At 36.8% G+C, this 19,048-nt stretch overlaps 1 protein-coding gene and 1 pseudogene across 1 annotated transcript; both read left to right on the top strand.

Moving 5' to 3' along the window:
* The first annotated feature begins 5,540 nt into the window (after nt 1-5,540).
* Nucleotides 5,541-6,940, top strand: LOC148848200 (dehydration-responsive element-binding protein 2A-like; annotated as a pseudogene).
* A 1,884-nt stretch (nt 6,941-8,824) lies between these two features.
* ATG8F (Ubiquitin-like superfamily protein) lies at nt 8,825-14,372 on the top strand. Its single transcript, XM_088948665.1, has 6 exons — nt 8,825-9,534; nt 10,138-10,188; nt 10,302-10,357; nt 13,107-13,159; nt 13,792-13,910; nt 14,017-14,372. Exons 2-6 carry the CDS (start codon nt 10,152-10,154, stop codon nt 14,118-14,120), a joined length of 369 nt encoding a protein of 122 aa, XP_088804791.1. The 5' UTR covers nt 8,825-9,534; nt 10,138-10,151; the 3' UTR covers nt 14,121-14,372.
* Nucleotides 14,373-19,048: the final 4,676 nt, after the last annotated feature.

Here is a 19,048-nt window from a genome sequence, read left to right as displayed (position 1 = left end):
AATGAATCGATGCCTTTGTTCATTGTTCATTTTAATTCTATTTCTGGGGTCGGCTAGAACTTGGGCTTGCGAAGAGATATCAGGGACACAGAGCTTCATTGGTATTTGATCACTGTTATCCATTCTTGAAGGGGTGTTCCTAGAGCCAACAAAGGTAGATAGTAGAATTTGGACTCTCACCCCCTCTAGTTCTTTCACTTGTGCCTCTTTCTTTAGTGCTCTCACACATTCTTCTTGTTCTAGCTTGTCTTTCCCTGTTAAAGAGGTGTGGTGTCATCTTATACCTCCTAAGGTTGGGAGTTTCTGTTGGGAAGCCTTTCTGGAAAGAGTTAACACAACATATTTACTTCAAAGAAAAAGACCCAATAGTTGTTTTTGTTCTCACTGGTGTGTCCTCTGTAAAGCTGATGGTGAGTTTGAATATCACTTACTAATCTCCTATTGGTTCACTAACATCATTTGGGAGTGGTGTATTTATTTGTTTGGGTGCAGGTGAGCCCCCCGTTCGAATGTGCAAAGCCTATTCACATTTATGCCATTTCGGCCAACAAAAAGGGCCAAATTTATGTGGAGGTGCATGAAAGCTGCAGTCTGTTGGACTATTTGGGAGGAGAGAAATTCACAAATATTTATAGATAAGGAGAGAGGTTTGGAAGCAATGCTGGAGGTCATCCACATTAGGGTTATACATTGGCTGAAAACCTTGGCTCTGTTCGTAGAATTCTCAGTTGATGAGCTGCAAAGAAAGTGGAAGGAGATAGCAGAACTTGTTCTAATGAGGAAGGCCTTAAATGTTTGTTGGATCCCCCACCCCATGGTTTTGTTAAACTAAACTTTGATGGCAGTAGCTTGGGCAATCCATGGCTATTTGGAATAGGAGTAATAAGAGATGAACAAGGGAAACTGTTAGCTGTGTATTCTGGACGAGTTGGGGTGGGAGATTCTTTGAGAGCTAAGATTCTTGCAGCTCTTGAAGGGGTACAAAGAATCAAGGATATGCATATTAACAAATTGATCATAGAAGGAGATTTTGAAGTGGTGGCAAACTGGTTGAAAGAGGATAGTCTTAGACTTTGGAATTATAGTAATGAAAAGAGGAAACTCAATTGGCTGACTAAGGACATGGAAATCCAATACAAATGGATAAAAAGAAGTGCAAACTCTTTGGCAGATGGTCTAACTAGACAAGGGGTGAACAGACATTCTACTTTTTGGGTTGTCTCGTAATTTTTGTTCTTTTGATGTTTAATGGTTGTTCTTGGGAGCTAAGATTGTTGAGCCCCCTTGCCCTGTAATTTTATCATATTTTTAATATTAATTCAATCCACAGTTATTGATAAAAAAAAATGGCATAAGAACCAAGGTGCAAAAGTATTGTTAGTCTTGATATGCAAAATTTGCATATTGAGAGTTTCATTCAATTGAAACTCACTTTTTTTTTTTTTTTTAACTTTTTAGTTTAGTAACATTTAAAATAAACTGAGTGTAAAGGGCACATACTATGTATATGTGCAAGTAAAGGGTAAAGATAAAACTGAAATTATACAATCAATTTTAACTTATATGATTGCATCAAAACCAAGGCAAGATTTGCTTTATAATAGTATGGATGCACGCAACTCTTAATATTTATTGCATTGGTGATCTTGAAAACCAATATGTCATATAATATGCAATGGTACGTCGTGATATTTTGAATCTTAATAGGAACATGGGAATCACAATAATGACCTAATAGTAGAGATGGTCATTCATCATGAGGTGTTGGATCAAACCTGTGGAACTATAGACTCTTCATGGTATAGCTAGTGGGCCTCATGTTAACCCACCAAGTCCCCTGTAATATGTACTCGGTTATGCTCAAAATAAAATAAATAAATAAATAAATAAAGAACATAGGAAGTCATGTATAACTTCTGTATTGGGCATGTGTACTTTCTACAATAATTTTACCAATAGATCTATCAATTGCCAAAAATTAAGAAAGCTCAATAATAATCCAAAAAAATTATTAGATAACATGGGAATGATATGTGTATGTGTGTGTTTAGACTAGCAAATTAATTCGGGGTCTCCATGGTTTGATAACCAAACCGTGGGCCTCTTTTCCAAACTGAACCGGTACCATCAATTTTTGGAAAACCATGAACTGAAATTGAACCAAAACTAATTGGTTAACTAGTTGATCATTTCAATTTTTTATCAGACTTGTTATTTGGTTTTTCAGTGTTTTGATATTTATAATATATACTATAAATAAATTTATAAATACATAATATAAATACTAGAAATACAAATAATATATTATATTATAAATAATAAATATATATTTATATATATAATGCATATTTATTATTTAAAACATATAGATAATACAAAATATATATGAAAATATTATATATATACATACTAGTTGGCTTTGTTGTTCCTTGATTCTTCTTATAAGGCCATATATCCCATAATGGTTCCATTTTTCCATATTTTGAATAAAGCTTTCTTATTATAAAAAGTCAGTTCAAATGCAAAAGTAAACTAGAAGAAGACTTTATTAAAAAAAAGTCAAATCAAACAGAGTCGGAATAACTTTTGCCATTCTATGAAGGCAAAATCCAACAATATAGAGAGAGATATGCACCGATAGGGCATTGTTGGGATGAGAACAATGCTGCATCATTCATAGGTGTAGTGATAAATGAGAAAGGGTTAGAAAACCAATGACTGCGAGCTGAAACGGATTTAAGCTGAGTTGAATTTGAGTTAAGTGAAATCAAAGGAGGAGAGAGAGAGATTTTTTCCTTTTCCTTTTCATTATAATTTATTTTTGAAAAGAAATAGTCTAGGCTGAAATTGGCATTGGTTTTCGAATGGAAATCCATTACTCTGACTTTTACTGTGCTATCTTCACATGGTTTATGGTTTAGAGATATGTGACAATTCACATGACAAAAAAGTTTCTTGATTATTATTCTATAAAATAATCATTGATTTTAGGTGTATTTTCTTTTAATGGAAATCCATATCTTCTTTCCTAACTCCACCTAATTTGCTAAGTTAATGCTTGATCATGTGATAGTGGAACACATGTTGTAACCTGATTAGAAAGCAAAAGACATGCATATGAGCTGTTAAGGGAGATTACAATTTATTCCCTTAAAAAGAATGGATTAGATAGAAGCCATAAGAGAGTCAAGTGGAAGAGATTAGAGATATATGAGAAGGGGGAGGAGCTTGAGAGGTACATGCATACGTGGAGAGAGAAATTGTGAATTTGTGAGAGAATTTTGTTTCTAGCTTGCTTTTAGAGAGAGAGAGAGTATTCATATTCAATTCAATTAAGTTTATCCAGTTCAAATCAGCCCCCCACAAGATTGCCTCCTACAACGTTCCACAGCAAATAGAGGTGCAAGTCGGGTTGGCCCGGGTTAACAGTTTACACTGTTTCAGGTTCGGGCTTCGTATTGAGCCTATTGAAATTTTGACAAAATCCCAACTCTAATTTGGAAAAATTATACTCCTAACAGCAAATCCCAGCCGTGTATTGGAAACATCTTCTGATGGTGACATCACCATTTCTGATATTATTATTGGGAGATGTTCCCAATACATGGCGGGGATGTGCTGTGGGACTTTGCGGGAGGCTGATATGATCTCAAGTTTACCTAGTCACAAAGACTCCATGGTGAACTTTTAATCTCAAAGATACCCTTATTTCTCCCTAGTTTTTCCATTCTTATACTTAGTCGCTCTTAAACACATTTGGCATTCAAATTGATTTTAATTACTTGTTGCATCCTTATAAGACCAAAACGTGAAGAGGAATTACACTTTCTTTCTGAAGTTTGGGGATTCAGAAAAAAGCATATGCAACTATCACATGGAAGCCATGTGGTCAGATGCATGTGACATTGGATTCAACTATATTCTTTGTGAATCTTATGCCAAATTTATCTCAATATTATCTATTTATATTATATATAAAGTGGATATTTGCTTTTATAAATCTTCTTCCACTATACCACAATGAACACACAATGGCCCACATTGCTTATCCAATGGGATCACCAACATACTTATCTAGGCAATCAATAGGGTTCATTATATCATTGATCATCTTTGATATTTCAAAAGTTTTCTCAAGAATAAAACAACATTCAGATTGGTGCTGGGAATCATAATAATCTTTCACTTCAGCCTTTTATTTTTTTTTCTCAAATAAAATTTATCAACCTCAGAAATACGCATTCAGAGACTTGTGTTATTTGGTAAAAAGGACTTCAGGTTCGATTTTGGAAAGAATATATATAAATATAAATACATACAAAATAATACAAATTAAATACAATGTTTTGCACTCTAAGTATTTGTCTTTGTACTCCTTCTAAACTGAGTCTTAAAAAACCCGTAAACAAAAAGCCAATTAAGACGTATTCATTAATTTGATGGGAAAGATATGATATCTGAAAGATTTCTCATTAATCAATTGGAATAAAAAACCTGATAACCTATTAGGTGTTATTTATCAAAATTTATGAGTGGATTTTGATTGATCAAAACTCTTTCCTACCACATCTTTTCCACATCATAGATTTTCCCATAAAGGAGCTAATTATAGTACAATGGGTGATTGGGTGCATCTCCCTCCTCTCAGATATCCTACAACTTACACTCCAGATCCAAGGAGACATTGTCAAAAGAGCCATGACTTCAGTTTCTAATCATGTGCATTAAGGATATATAACCACGTGGTCCATCTATCACCAAACCACTGAGATGGTATCGAACAACAATTGCCACGTGAAAAACATTGCCAAACTAAATTGCAGCCACGTGGACAACAATTGCCACTCTTTCATTTTTCAAAAAGAGTGGGATAAGAATATATGAACTGCTCATAAACCCCAAACTAAATTGCCACGTGAAAATATCCTAGGATGCTTAATATTGATAATTCTCATTAGATATACTTTTTGACTATTATTATAAGAAAGACAATTTCTATGATGCATTTTTTATAGGGTAAATCTCTTAAGATTCCACTCTTGTTCATGAAATTGTTTTAAGCTATTTTCAAGTTTTCTGACAATTGTTTAAAACCTTCATTGTTGTTAATTTTTTCATACTATTCACATGTGACATCACGTGAGCATGATTTTTAAAACCAAACTGATTAAGGGTCCAATTACGGGTTGGAATGGTCCGACTATTCAACCTGAACGATTGGCCCGTTTTGACAAAAAAATAAAAATTAAAAAAAATAAAAAATAGTCAAAATCGTTCGAAAGATTAACTGGCCGATTCAGCGGATTACTGACCAAAATCAACGGTTAGGTAACCAGTTTCTGATTTTTTCAATTTGACCATCTGGTCCGGTCTGGTTTTGAAAACCGTGGATGTGAGAATTAATTATTTGAAATTCCTAAAATACGCTTATTGTTCACCGCCACCGTTGGAAGTTGCAGCGGTGGCGGTGATTTTGGTATTGTCGTCACATGTGACAATGGCCACTATAACTTCCGAACGGAGCTCTCCTCTTAATGGTGATGGTGGTTGGGGAGAACGACTGTAGAGGCAAGAAACAAGTGATTCCCATGGAGTCGGCTTTGCCTAACTATAGAGGTGTCAGGGAGTGAACATGGGGAAAGTGGGTCACCGAGATTTGAGAACTGAAGAAAGGAAGCCGGCTTTGGCTGGGAACCTTCTCCACCGCTCTCGAAGCTGCTCTTGCTTACGATGAGGCTGCCAAAGCCATGTAAGGTCGTTGTGTACGTCTCAACTTTCTTGAAAGCTCTGCATCGATGGAATCTTCATACTCAACTACCACTTCATCTAGCTATTTTGAAGTTTACTTAGCTGAGGAATTGAAGGTGAATCTCCCAAAGGTAGAACCTAAGCCAGGGCTGAGTGAGTTGGGGATTTATAGTCAGCCTTGTACTACAATGGAAGTAGCTGCGCCAGCACCAATGAATATAGTTAAGCAAGAGCCGAAAGAAGAGTAGCCTGTGGAACCCATGAATCCTGGTCAGTTCAGAGGGTACGGAATGACCCAAGGACCAATAGATTCTGGTCACTTGACTCAGTTCAGTGAGAGTGGATGCAACCATTTTGATGATATGTAGAACTTTTCATTGGAAGAACTATTTGGTATGGAGGAGATATTGGGGATGCTGGGTCCAAATACTCCTGGGCCAGGACTGAAGAATGAGTACGACCAATTAGGTGGCTTTGATCAATTGCAGTGTGGTAGTCCATTGGATTTATCGTATCAATTGCTGAATCCCATTGAATTGGAGGGAGATGACGGGTATGGGCTATACGAGTATGACGAGCAAGGATTGCTTCAATTGGGTTTTCCTGATTTGTGGTTTTAAGTAGTTTCTTGGAGGACTGAACTGATTCTAAGGGAGTAAGGGGGGGCCTCTGCTTCAGCTTCTGATCTGTACTAAGTCAAAGTGTATATATTTTCTTTTTGGGTCTTCTGCCAACCGTTGGAGTTGATGGATGTAAGCTGATTCTCTATTGGTTTTTTAGGTTGGAGAATTGGGCTGATATTTTTGTTTTCCATCCTGGGAGGTGGACTGAAGCATGGAAAACCTCTGACCGGGAAGACATCATCCTTCCAGTAATAGTCTGACAACTCTAAAGAATGACCAGGAGAATCCTTGGCTGAAGCCATAAACCAGAAAAACACCAAAGACGAAGCTTGTGTGTAGTTGCTTGCAGATCCATATGGGTAGCCCCTATGTGAAGATCTGTACGGGTAGCCACTTGTGGTTGCAGATGCTCTGGTTGCACAATAACCGCGGAGAGGGAGATTCTACAATAGTAACCATCCTCGAAGGCTCCGCAAAGGGTTGTGTGTCCTAAAATTAGGGTTTTTTATTAGTTGAGTTTTATTTTGAAAATTTGATAAATAATGAAGGGCAAATTTGATATTCTATTTTTTCCTTAGTGTTTAATAACATATCAATTGTCAGAAAACTTAAGACCACATGTAAACAATAATATTACAGTTTGTCAAATTCATGAAGAGTAAGGATAGTTTAAGAGATTTAGGGCTGTTCATAAGAAGACCCAACCCAACCAAATCGATCAACCCGAACCGGCCCAACCTGAGTCGGGTGGATTTTCTTCAGCACCAGTCGGTTTTGGATTGTAAAAAATCATAAACCGATGATTCAGGTTGGTGTGAAAACCGAAATCAACTCGAACCAAACCAACTTTGTAGTTAGTTCCTAGTTGCAATCCAAACTTGTACCACACAGGCACATGGGGGGTGCTCCTACTTCACAAAGTTATTGCCCTGTTTTCTCTTAATTTATGTGCTTTCCTTGCTGGATGATGTTGCTAGCTACTTCTCTTATGCCTAATCTACCAATTTATTACTATAGTTGAACTTAGAGTCGAAACTGACCCAAAGTGATCCAACCCGATTCAAACCGACTAAGTCAGTTTTACTTAACACATGGTCAGTTTCGATTTCAATTTCAAGTAACCCAATCAGATCGGGTCAATTGAAAAGAATCTCAATAAACCAACCCAACCTGACCCATGAACAGCCTAAAGAGATTTACCCTTTTTTATATTATTCTACAACCATTAAAGTTCGGATTAGGTCCTATATATTGTGGCCCGATAAAGTGACATGATTCGACCCGTTAGGTAACTTTTTTTAACTAAAGTTTTCAGACCGACACTGACCCAAATGGTTGAATTGTTTAAATCATTTAAAATCATTGATCCGTCTAAAGTCTAATCCATGATCAACCCTATCATCTGTTGACTCGACTTAAAATGACTCCAATTTGCCTCCACGGAAGCCGATCCGATTGCCACGGTGTACGATACATTGCATAATGCGTAAGGAGGTTTCTTATGTGGGTCAAACAAGAAACTTCTCTATTTTAATTTTTAAGCCACAGAGAGAAATCAGGCGGTTAATCCAGGCCGTTCAGTAGATAGGGGAGGCCTTTGTTGGCCATGTGTCAGAATCTTGTAATCCACGTCAATCCTTTTCTGACTTTTCATTGGGGTTTTATGATTTTATCCCATTCTTCATATTTCTTTTTAATTTTTATATTTTAAATTAAAAAATTGTCCATTAAAAAAACTTTTAAATTTATTAGAGCTATGAGGCAATGACAGGTCATGGTCCCCTAATTCCCTAAATCCTGTGTACTCGGTTACTTGCACAATTTTTTCCTTGTATCGCATTTTCGTGCACGATCCCCCAAATCAGAATTGCAATTTGCAAACCCTTTGTCAATCACCCACAAACTCAAAAGTGAGAAGATTTCGAACCAACCCTTCTAAGCTTGGGAGCACAATTTCACCTGTACTCCCTCGGAGTGCGCCGAAGTCATCATGACCGACGAGGAGAGGATACTTGGAAAGTTGGAATATGCTTCTAGCTTCTATCCATTTGAACACAGACGGCATGATACGGTGAATCTATATCCTTGTCATCTTTCTTAGACATGACCTACAGAAATCACGACCGTTCAATTGGTGGGGCCACCTCCATCCCGTGAATTTCTTGATTCTGTGAAAGGTAAACGGCCTACCTAATAAGTAATACTAATAACAAAAAGCCATAAAAGTCATCTCCCCCGTTTCTATTCAAACTTCTATTTTTTTCGAACTTCCCTAAGAAAAGACTGCTCGAATTGCTCTGAAAAATTAATACAAAAAAAGAAGTTTTTTAATTGGAGATGGATTAGACACATTTAACATATATACTTGATTAAGGCGATGTACTAATAGGGATACACGTGAACACAATTTAATTAATAGATGGCAGTTCAGCCCGATATATTAATGCCGTAATAGATTGAACTCGGATAATCAGTCCACCTGGGTCACCTCGGGATGAGGTCATCTTGATACAAGGCTGCACGAGGATCATTTCGGTCTCAAGGCACTTCGAGGTTCACTCTAATTTGGGATTGAAGAGCAGTTTGGGGATATCGACTCAGACCACTACTTGATGACCCCGGAAGCCTCGCCATTAGATTCTAAACCTTACGAGATCACACCTTGTAACAGCAAGCTTAGCTTACTCTCGCTCGGTTCCAATGGAATAGATAAGCCTTATCAGTTGGCAATGTTATTATCTAATTAAGATGGAAACGGATCTCAGTAAAGAAATCCCTGCACTCCTCCGCGAAACCCGCAAATACTTCACTATTTAAAGTCTCTAACCCCGAGGGCACAAGATACGCACAATTTCTCTTCTTAACCACCCCGGGTTCTATGATCATCTCCTTTTTAACATCAACCTCGTCCAGAAGCCAGATAACTTCCAGCGGGAAACAGTTAGATCGCGCAAGATCAATACCCATTTTCAAGTTATTTTACATAAATACCATATCAGTCTTATTGTAAGCGCCGCGTGTAAGGGGTAAAATCGTCTACAAGGCGCCATCTTTTTATCTTCAACAACACGATCAGACCCCTTGCTGGTTGCCTGGTTCTCTGAGAGTCTAGGGAAAGAGGAGTTTTCGTTTCGTCTTTCTTTCCTGTTTCTTCCTTCTGGAGGTTAGGGTTTCTGTGTTTTAATTTTTTGATCTTCTTTCTATTTCCTATTATGTTTCTTGATTGATCATTAATTCACTTGGATGATCAGTTCGAAATTGTTGTGACACTATGATTACGAGGTGTTTGTTGTTAGATTTTTTTTTTTCCTTTTTCTTTGATAAAAAGGATTGATGGCATATTCTTGTTGAAATTTTTCTTAGTTAGGTTCCCCCTCTCTTCCTGGCTTATGTTTGTCATGTCGATGAAGCCAACTTATTAGGCACTTCTGGATCTTTTCTTTTCCTCCAGTTGTTCTTATTCGTTGGGATATATTGCTTATCTGATATTCTTCTGTTAATTGAGAGGCATATCGTAGTTAATTCTTTCTTCTTTTCTGATTAAAGCTTAAAATCTCAGATTCTTCTTCATCATCATCATCACCATCATCATCTTTCTTTATGGTTTCTGTAGTGTGATTTTAAATTAATATTGACTTATTATTGGCAGTATCTCTGGATTCTAGCAATTCTTTAAGTTGTGTATTCTTGTTTATTGGACAAATTGACTTGTCTCCCCTCTTATGCTCTACGATTTTTCTTAAAAAAGTTAAATTTTTTTCTGCAGTAGTTCGAGGACAAATGGCAAAAAGTTACTTCAAGCAAGAGCATGACCTTGGTATGCCCTGATGTTTGCTTTCATTTCATTTACTAGAGTGCTATCTTTCTTTTTTCTGGTTTCTTCTTTTACGATATTGTTAAATTTATGCTTCTTTGACTGTTCAACTTCAGAGAAGAGGCGTGCTGAGGCTGCTAGGATTAGGGAAAAATATCCAGACAGGATTCCGGTAAGAAGTAAAACATAATTATACAACTCTTATTTATTTCTCTATCATACCGGCTATTCTTTCTCAGCTACTTTTTGGTTTTGTAATTTTTTGACGTGCTGTAAACTCTATAAGATTAAGGACTTCACTCTTGGATTGGTTGGTGTTTCTTGAGGAGTCCCCCCTTCCTGACTCCAAAGAGTTTTTGTTATATGCTATTTCTTAAAGATGTTTGGATATGTTTGTGAATTGGTAATTGTTGTCTCTTTTTTTCCTGGTTCTGCTGATTTTTGTTAAAAACAAAAAATGTAGTATAATGTTGAGAAATTCGACTGCATTATGTGTTTGGGAGACATATCTGCTATAAGGCATATGTGAAATCTATTGGGTACACAGTAGTTTCCGAGCAGCCTTTTCCATTTTACTTGAATCTATGGTTTGCGAATGCAACCAGTATCAAACTATCATTAAGATACTAATTTACCGATTAAGCATTCATGATCCTTGTTGACAAGCTGACTGGCAATTAGGACCCCTGCTAGGTAGTTGTCCAAATGGCTATTTTAGGCTCTCGACATTTTGGCACATGAAAGGATTTGTTTTGGATAGTGATGTTTTGTTTCTTATATTCACATGCTTTATTGTATATTTCTAGGATGTCATTGCCTTTTAAGTTCAGCACTTTTTTTTCTGGTCGATATTCATCACTAAGGCACTAACTAATCAACATTTTGGTTGAGGCAGACCAATACTACTGGTTTCTTCTTTGTGATGATTGTATCTTGTATTTATATTGTCAGATAGTGTGTAAGCATAATAGCATATACGAACTCAGTTAAGCTTCCTCTAACTTGTTATCTGTTCATGAGTCCTGCTTTCCTATTTTACTCTGTTTAGGGCCATCGCCATATATTCCTTTTAAATGATAATGCCTTTTGTCTTATATTACTGTATCAGACTAGGTATCTTTGCCCCCCCCCCCCCCCCCCCCCCCCCTTGGCTACCGTCCCAACTCCCAAATACACCTTTTATCTAAACAACTGTGTCTTGGTCTCTGTAAGTCTTCCTCCAATACATTTAATCCATGCTCACTCCTTTGCTTGGCTAAATCATTTGCCAAAAATTCGCCCCCCTTGTATGATTCACTTTCCACCAAGATGTCTTTGAAGTTTAATGAGCAATCTAGCCTTGAGCCTTGGTCTATGGCCATCGAATCAGTTCTTAATGAATCTCCTTTCCCTATTGGTCTTAAGTATAGTGCCACAATCACCCTGTTGCCATCTCTCCATAGTCCACAAATGCAAGATCTTCCTTGAAAAAAAAAAATATCAGTTTAAGTTGGGATGCTACATTAGCACAAACAAAAATAAGGGCCTATTTTGGAGACATTTCCGAGAAAGCTGGGATGTTGACATGGTTGTCAAGGCGACACCTAGGCGATGCCTAGGTGATTAGGCACCCTTGGAGGCTCGCCTCGCTTAATCTTCAAGCAATTTTCTATAGCATGTTATAAAAACCTTTTATATTCTTAATTTTTTGAGGTTATAACTTATAATTATAAAATAGACATTTTTTAAATTAAATTATTCATTTTGTGTGTTTATATACTAATTTCTTTTTATTATTTCTTATTTGTTAGGGTTTAATCAACACAAACATTGCTAAATGCTGTATTGAACCCTCAAAGACTTCAAAACCTGAACCAATAAGTAAGGAAGAAACATAAAATGTTGTCCAATCAACACATTTTCTTCTTTTTCTTTACTAATTTTGTGTGTTTATATACTAATTTCTTCTTCTTCTTCTTCCACCTTTTCTTTTCTTCTTTTTCTGTAGCAGAAATAGGGGTTCAGCCCCTATATATATATAATTTTCTTTTCTTTTTTCATTTTCTTCTTATGAATATGTTGGAATATGTTGATTTTCTTTACTTTAACATTAATTTTATACTTTTCTTATGAAAATTATGGATATTTATCAAGGTGATATGATTATGGAACCTAGGGAACTACCCTAGGATACATGTTTTTACTTAAAAAAATCCATTGCCTAGGGCGACTAGGCGACTAGGCGACAAGGCACCCCCCCTGTCGCCTAGCCTCGCCTTGGTGCCTTGAAAACTATGATGCTGCATTATCACAAAATTCAGTTTAAGTTGGTTAAAGCTGGGTTGAAATTTATTCCATTAATACACGTTCTAGAGAGGAGCATGAGGTTTCTTTTTTGGCACTAAAAACAAGTTGCCACATGCAAGCCTTCTGTGCTGTTTGGACTTCTCTAAATGACCTGATTAGTAGCAGGCTTATATGTATATATATTATATAGAGAGAAAACAGGGTTTCTTGTCCCCAAAACAAGTAGCCACATGCCAATTCTTTTGTGCTGCTTAAACTCCTGAATGCCAAACTAGCATCCGTAACAGCTTTTGTAACAAGTGACCGACTCGACTAGTTCCATGACCCGTATCAGATCCCCAATTTCACCAAGTGATCTAAGTGGCAAAATTGTTATCAATATCATTGTGATATTGTGGAACCTGCCTATTTATTTACCCTATTGTAGTAGTAGTTCTTACAGCTCCCTGTATTTTTTGTTTGAGTTTAGAAAATAATGTTCCTGCTAAACAAGAAGAGGTGCTTTTTTGTGGTTAAGTAATTTAATTTTTTTGATCCATTGGAGCTTGAATATCTATGATTTCTATGCATCCTATTGTCTTGTACTTTACTGGGATCCATTTAACTTTGTATGACATTGGCTTTATAATTTTAAGGTGATTGTGGAGAAGGCTGAAAGAAGTGACATACCAAACATTGATAAGAAAAAGTAAGCATTACTCCATTTTACTAATGCCTTGTTTACTTCTACTGCCACGTTTTGGCTTGGCCTTCATTTTTGGAAAATTGTGATCCACTTATGCTTTAAACAGAAAATTAACACATCCATTATTAGGAAAAGAAACAAAGGAATAAAGTAAAAACAATGTTCCTTGATATCATGAAAAAACATACTTTATATATAATCGTAAAAGCTACACTTCTATATGTGTGGTCTTGGTGCATTTCACCTTCCCTCTCTCTCCTCTCTGGGTTTGGTTGGCTAGTGATTGGAAGTTAAAAATTATGGTCAAAAGAACAAGAGAGAGCTTCCCCTACCGGAAGGAGGGATTCTTAGGAAAGTTCTTTTTGTCCACATTTTAGGAGGGTGATCTAGCCAATTGAGGGGGTCTTTATACAGGAGATTAGATGGTTTGTTTGCTTTATGGTCCCTTTGCTGCACGACTAGTTTCTTTTGCATAAATTCAAAAACCAGAAGTTGATTAGTACTGTTATGGTCTCCTAGCTGAAAGACTTGGACATTGGAGCTCATATGATAATTTATTTGAGGTATAAGGACAACATGCCACTAATTTAAATATGATTTTTTTTTCCTTGATAATCTGGTTGCGAAAATTTCAGGTACCTGGTTCCTGCTGACTTGACGGTGGGACAATTTGTGTACGTAATCCGGAAGAGAATAAAATTGAGTGCAGAAAAGGCAATTTTCATTTTCGTAGATAACGTCCTCCCACCTACAGGTGGACCTATAAAGCAAATTTTGTTTAACATTACATTTTTGTGCAGTCATTTGCATTGTGTAGGCTTGACATCAAAGGCTAATTGCCATATGGTTTTCTATTACAGGTGCAATAATGTCGACAATATATGATGAAAAGAAGGATGAAGATGGATTTCTCTACGTTACTTACAGTGGGGAAAACACATTTGGGGACCAGAATCTGCTGTAGCCCACGTCTATTATTGCCTTGCTTTGTCATTATCATCCTCGTATCATTTCATCTCATGCCTCTGTTAATAATAATTCCAGTATACAGGGATCTCAACAGTGGTAAGTTGTACAGTCAATTTGTACATAGCTTCCAGGGATCATCCGTACGACATTAGAATTACTCCTTCATGCCCTAAATAATAATTCATTACTCTGCAATTATTTCACTTTCTAATGAATTTCTGGAAGATGAAATGTTGAACAATGAAAACTTGCTATCAATCGCTAGCTCTTGGTCAGTTTTTCTGTTGATTGCGCCTTTGCAAGAATTGCACAATTTAGTGCTGTTGGAACCTGCGAATGAGAAATGAGGAATCGCAATGTAAAATTTGCGATGCAATCCTTGAAATGCTTTTTAATTTGGTTTCAATGAATGCTTTTTAATTAGTTTTTCCACGTAAACAGTGGACCTGAGAATGATATCCGATATCCGTGCACCCGTCATTCACTTTTTTAAGGTGATATTTGCCATCAATCTCGGAATTCGGAAAGAGAATGAGAAGATGGTTTCCATGACCCATTCCACCTGACCTTGTCAACCAACCAGGATCAGGATGTCTGCTGTTCGTCACGACTCTCGCCGCTCCTCCCCTCCTATTGCCGACGAGGTTACTCTCGCCAGCCCAGAAACTGTCTCAATAGCCCATGCTGTTGGCCCCAACAGCCAAAATTGACCCCACTGGAAATGCGTTAAAGCAACCTTCAACTTCGCGTTAATGGTGAGATGCTGTTTTGTCTTTTTTATGCCTTTGATCCCTACCCCTTAATGGTTGTGCTGTGTATGGTTTATTTTTGTGTAAATTACAAAGACCTTTGAACTTTGGCATTTTGGCGGTTAGACAAAAATCCCCCTCCATTAATGTTCTGTCAGTTAATTTCAAAAAATATTTTCAGTTGAGTGTTTAAAATTTTTTAAATGCCCAAATTACTTTTTTATTTTTTAATTTATGAAGTCATCTTCACCATTGTTCTTTCAAGTAATATGTTGTCCTCGAGGCCTCCTTTGCGTCCCCGAGAAAATGTGGGTAGTCTCTCTCATGTTCTTGCTGTCAAGGCTGCCATGTTGTATCTCCATCGGCTAAGATAAAGCTAATCACCATTCACCAACATGGTGTTTGGAAGTGTGGGTGTTTTTTGGGACCGATTTTCAAGAAAAAATGTTTATGTATACAAAATTCGTTTTTTACAAAAAAACGTTTTTGCCACATAGGCAGTGAGTAATATTATGCTGTTTGGTAAGATGATTTTCATCACTATTTTTTATGTATGTGCTAACAGATAAGCATTACATAAGATACATATCAATTAACTGTTGGGGGAAATTATTCATCGATTTGGCATTTCATGCATCGGTGGGGTCCTAATTTTCAAGGTATGCCTGATTTTTTAATAATCGGTTGAATCAAACAATGAGATACATGGGCATTTGTTGAAACGCCTATGTGGATCCAATGTGACACTTTTTTTTTTGAAAAATGGCCACCGTTCCAAACATCCCTCAAGTCTATGCAAAGCCGAAAATTTGGGAAACTATTTTCAGAGCGTTTGATTAATTGAGCCAAACCTTTCATTGCTCAGGCGGACAACACTTTCAAATGCGGTGGTGATTTCTGGTGATGGAAATGAGGGAGGCAAGGATTTTGGGTCAAACACAAAAGCAATCTTGCAAATGTTGTCAAGGCAAATCTTTGGATCAAGGCTCAAAAAATTGACACATATATCGACCAATACATATTGTATCGAGAGCACCCCGATATGCCCTTACAGAGGGTGTATCGGGGTTTTGACCGGTTCAGGGGGTGGAGGAACCTTAAACCGCCCCCTGAACCAGATTTGGAAAACAAGTTAAAAAAAGTAAAAAAAAATACCGATACTGTCTGATACGCCCCTACCAGCATGTTGGGCATATCAATATTTAGAACCTTGCTCTAGACGATATCTTATAGATTGATCACAGACTTCTCTGCGATGATCATTGAAAGATTCTGGTTGTATAACTAAAAATGCAGCATTCGAATCCATGGATGTAAAAAAAGAAAGTAACGATCCTAAAGACAGAAGAGAAAGGGGACGACGCTACCTCCAACAAGAAAGAATGACTTGACCTTTCGATTGAAATCTGACAATCCTATATCCAGAATTGAGAAATGTTTCATGTATTTGCTCCTTTGATGGAACTGGTTCATAACCACAGGTAACTATTTGTGTGAACCCAAAAGCTGCATTTGTTAATTCGACTAAGCTGGAACTAGGCCTGTGGATGATTAATAAATATGAAAATAGACATGGATGCTGAACTGAGAAACAGGGCATTGCTGGGTTAGTTTAGTATGTACTTGAGTTCAACTGTCCAACAACTAGGTCGATTTGAGTAAAATCAACGATATATGTCAAAATGTCCCAAAGTTTCCAAATCAATCCGGTCAATTCCTCTCGTGCTATGTATGGACTTGTGGGCACAACCTGATTGAATTTATTCGATTCAGCTTCATCGTTGCAGTTTCATAAAGCAGGTTGCAAATTCTTTGGAGACGTGTATAAGATATATGTTGCTTTCTTGTAAATGATCCTTTGTGGGTAAATACTTACGTTTTGATGAGATGAATAAGAAATATATGAGAGATTCAATAATTGGCGTACAAAGTGGTCCTCTGTTTTGGCGTCATCTTGCAATGGGCCTGCAATTGCACCAGTCGAAGTCCTATGGCGGTACATGGTGCTTGCTCTGTTTTTCCGTCAACAAATACCAGTTGCAAACAGAAGTGGTTCTTGAATTTTCTTTTCTTGTAATACAAGAGAAAAGAGCTTCATAAATCCTTGCATATGGTGCAGCTTAATCCCTCCACATCTCCCTTAATTTCTTGACGTCAATGATTAACTATTATGTCTGCTCTGCAATTTGTTTACCATTCTCTGGATTGATTTGTATTAATACCAAGATATTAGTGTCCCTTGCCATTTATCAAGTGTCCTTGATTATTGGGTCGATCTTCCATGGAATGGTTATACATTGTCTTGATTCTGTCTGTTGAGAAGCTTAGATTATTAATCAGCCATCAATTGGTAAATAGTGGAGGCATTCCATGGCATTGCAGGTTTTGGACTAGCTCTGCAACCGCAGCTCATAGAGCGAAGTCAATAATTCTCTAGAGAATAATGAAATCTACTTATCGAAGGCACATATTTCGGACACACACACACGTTAGGTACTGTAGTCTTTTCATGTGCTTCGACTATCTATTCTCTGCAACCCATTTGCTACTTTCGTCAGACTGTAATCTTCTAATGTGGTTCAGAAATCTCATTTTATTCAGGACATGAAACCATCCCTTTCTATTTTAGTTCTTTTGGTGAAAGTTTTCTAGAAGTTCAACTTATGGACCTCACCACAGAACAAATCGTCAACAGAGGATCGTAACTCTAGAAGACGCATTTTTAAGATGGCTAGTTTTGGTTGATGCATTGGTTCAAGATCAAGGATGATGAATTTTCAAGAGATTTTTTCTTTTCTGGCGATGATCGCTTTCTCATTGTCGGAGGTTTCTCACTACAAAGATATTTTGGATCAGTTAGGTTTTAAGGGAGAATGACAAGAAAAGGAAAATAGAGAAAGTTTATTGGGGTATTTTTGTAATTTAACCGCTTCCATCATCTGAGAAGGGGTATTTGTCACAATATAAAAGTGGGGGGTCTTTATAATTTACCCTTTATTTTTTGAAGATTCCATGCTCTAATTTTTAACATTTTTTTTTTGTTTTTTGACAAAATAGGATACGGGTTTTAAAACATTGGTATTGCAAGGAATATTTGAATCTACCCCAAATAAAAAGTAACATTTATATTAAAAAAAAAGGAATATTGGAAATGCGATCTTACAAAAAATCCCACAAATATCGGAGTTTTCTTATGAAGTGTTTACTATCAGGATATATTTAAAAGATATTTATAAGTGTTTATTCTGAAATTTGATCTCTAAAAGGAATATGATATGCTTGAATGACCATTTCTCTTACATGTTCTGTGCCATATAGGTTTTTCTGAACAGTTTTGTCATCTCATGAAAGAACTGCATTTCTACTGTTTCATTCTCTCTTTTGGTCAATGGTGTTCCCCTTGAGCCTTTCTCCGCATAGAGTGAGACAAGCGTGTCTCTTATCTATTTATTTCGGGCATGGATGTGTTATCATGAATGTTTTTTATTTTTTATTTTTTGTATTGATTCTCTTTATGTATATGTTTGGCATCGATGCTGCAGATATAACATTGTTTTCTTAGAAAAGGTGCCACTAATGTATGGGTTGGAAGCATCATGTTTTGAGAAAATGGTGTATTTTTTTTTTGTTTGAAAATGTTGTTGTCAGGTAAGACATTTCTTGGAGCAACAACACAACACTTTCTGTTTGGTACCAGTGCTCCACATCTGTTTTCAGCACTAGTATCCATTATAAGAAATCCATGTCATTGTCACATCATGTCTTTGTTGGTAGTAAGGATCTCCAATATGAGAAAATGTCAACTTCGGCGTTGCTCCAAACCACACCTTCTCGATTTCTAAAGCGTGGCTTGGAACATCGTTTTTTATGGAAAAACGGTTCCAAACAACAGACGTTTCCTAGAGCACCATTTTTTTCAATGTGGTGTTGATGTGTCATCGGTCATTTTCTGGAGCAACGGCATCGATGCCAATCAGACGCTATGGGATTTGGTTTGGTCAAGGTGGTGTATAAATCATTTGATGTTTGTTGATATATCCTCATCTTTGGGCGGAGGGATATGGCTGAGATCATCAAAGTATATGTTTGGCATCAATTCTGCAGATACAACATCGCTTTTTGAGAAAATGGTGTCTTTTTTTTTTGTTTGGAAATGTTGCTGCCATTTAGGACG

This window comes from Nelumbo lutea, chromosome 6 (assembly GCF_056320005.1).
Source record: "Nelumbo lutea isolate HS-2025 chromosome 6, American lotus-T2T, whole genome shotgun sequence".
Classification (NCBI taxonomy): domain Eukaryota; kingdom Viridiplantae; phylum Streptophyta; class Magnoliopsida; order Proteales; family Nelumbonaceae; genus Nelumbo; species Nelumbo lutea.
This window is presented reverse-complemented; position numbering and strand designations above follow the sequence as displayed.